The following is an 871-nucleotide window of genomic DNA, read 5'->3' as shown; positions in this document are numbered from 1 at the left end:
AACAGGCCAATCAAAAGAGAGGCTCATGAATATTAATTAGACAGGCCAAAATCAACCTGTTCTCAGCAGAGCTCCTGAGAGAGGAGCTGTAAAAATATATTGAGATGGTTTTTGGTACTTATACCGCAAATATATATTCTTAAGGACATCAAGACTTAAAATAAAACTCCAGAAAGGTGTAAAATAGGCGACCTTTAAAATAAGCAACCATACCTTCGTTAGTGCTGCCGTGTGGTCCTCTCCACAGCATATGTAAACAACCCGTTGGGACCTGAGAGTCTTCAGCAAGGCAGGGAAATGGCGATCTGAAGAACACCACGCATCCCACCATAAAAATCTTTATACCAGAGAAAGCTCAACTGAATGTCTAAGGTGTTTGTTTTACCATCATTGTCGCTGAGGCCCAGCTGGCCGAACCTGTTACTCCCCCAGCCGAAAACGGCCCCAGACAGCGTGAGCCCGAAGCTGTGAGAGCCCCCTGCAGATATCTGGGCAAATGGGACGCCCTGCAAAGACTGAACGACTTGTGGGGAGGAGACGCCGGCTCCCTGCATTCCGAGCCCCAGCTGTCCGTCTTTATTTTGGCCCCAGGAGAATATCTGACCTCCTTGAGTGAGAATTTGGGAATAATATTACATAATTAGGGTAAAGAGGGCACAATAATCAGGTTTAGAAATATTTCACGTTTAATCCAGAATCACACCTCTGGCTAAAGCAAGGGAATGCCAATATCCACAGGCCACCTGGGCAATGTGAACCTCTGACAAACTCTTGACAGTTCTGAGAAGAGACAACAAAAACACAGCAGTTATGCCATGCACGTAGATCACAGACTACATGCTTTTTTTTGTACCCATACGGCAATTTATTT

At 45.2% G+C, this 871-nt stretch overlaps 1 protein-coding gene across 3 annotated transcripts in view; it reads right to left on the bottom strand.

Moving 5' to 3' along the window:
- The window catches only part of LOC107728328 (probable E3 ubiquitin-protein ligase HERC4), a 20,872-nt gene that overhangs the window by 14,949 nt on the left and 5,052 nt on the right, over positions 1-871 (bottom strand). For all 3 annotated transcript variants that reach the window (XM_016538460.1, XM_016538459.1, XM_016538461.1), the window contains 3 exons: positions 704-780; positions 386-607; positions 214-305 (listed from right to left, as the gene is read on the bottom strand). In XM_016538460.1, the coding sequence (XP_016393946.1) occupies positions 214-305; positions 386-607; positions 704-780 (391 nt within the window). The remainder of the gene's footprint in view (positions 1-213; positions 306-385; positions 608-703; positions 781-871) is intronic.

Source organism: Sinocyclocheilus rhinocerous, unplaced genomic scaffold, assembly GCF_001515625.1.
Source record: "Sinocyclocheilus rhinocerous isolate Xijiao unplaced genomic scaffold, SAMN03320098_v1.1 scaffold247, whole genome shotgun sequence".
Classification (NCBI taxonomy): Eukaryota; Metazoa; Chordata; class Actinopteri; order Cypriniformes; family Cyprinidae; genus Sinocyclocheilus; species Sinocyclocheilus rhinocerous.
The sequence above is the reverse complement of the archived record's forward strand: the minus strand, read 5'-3'. Positions and strand labels throughout refer to the sequence as shown.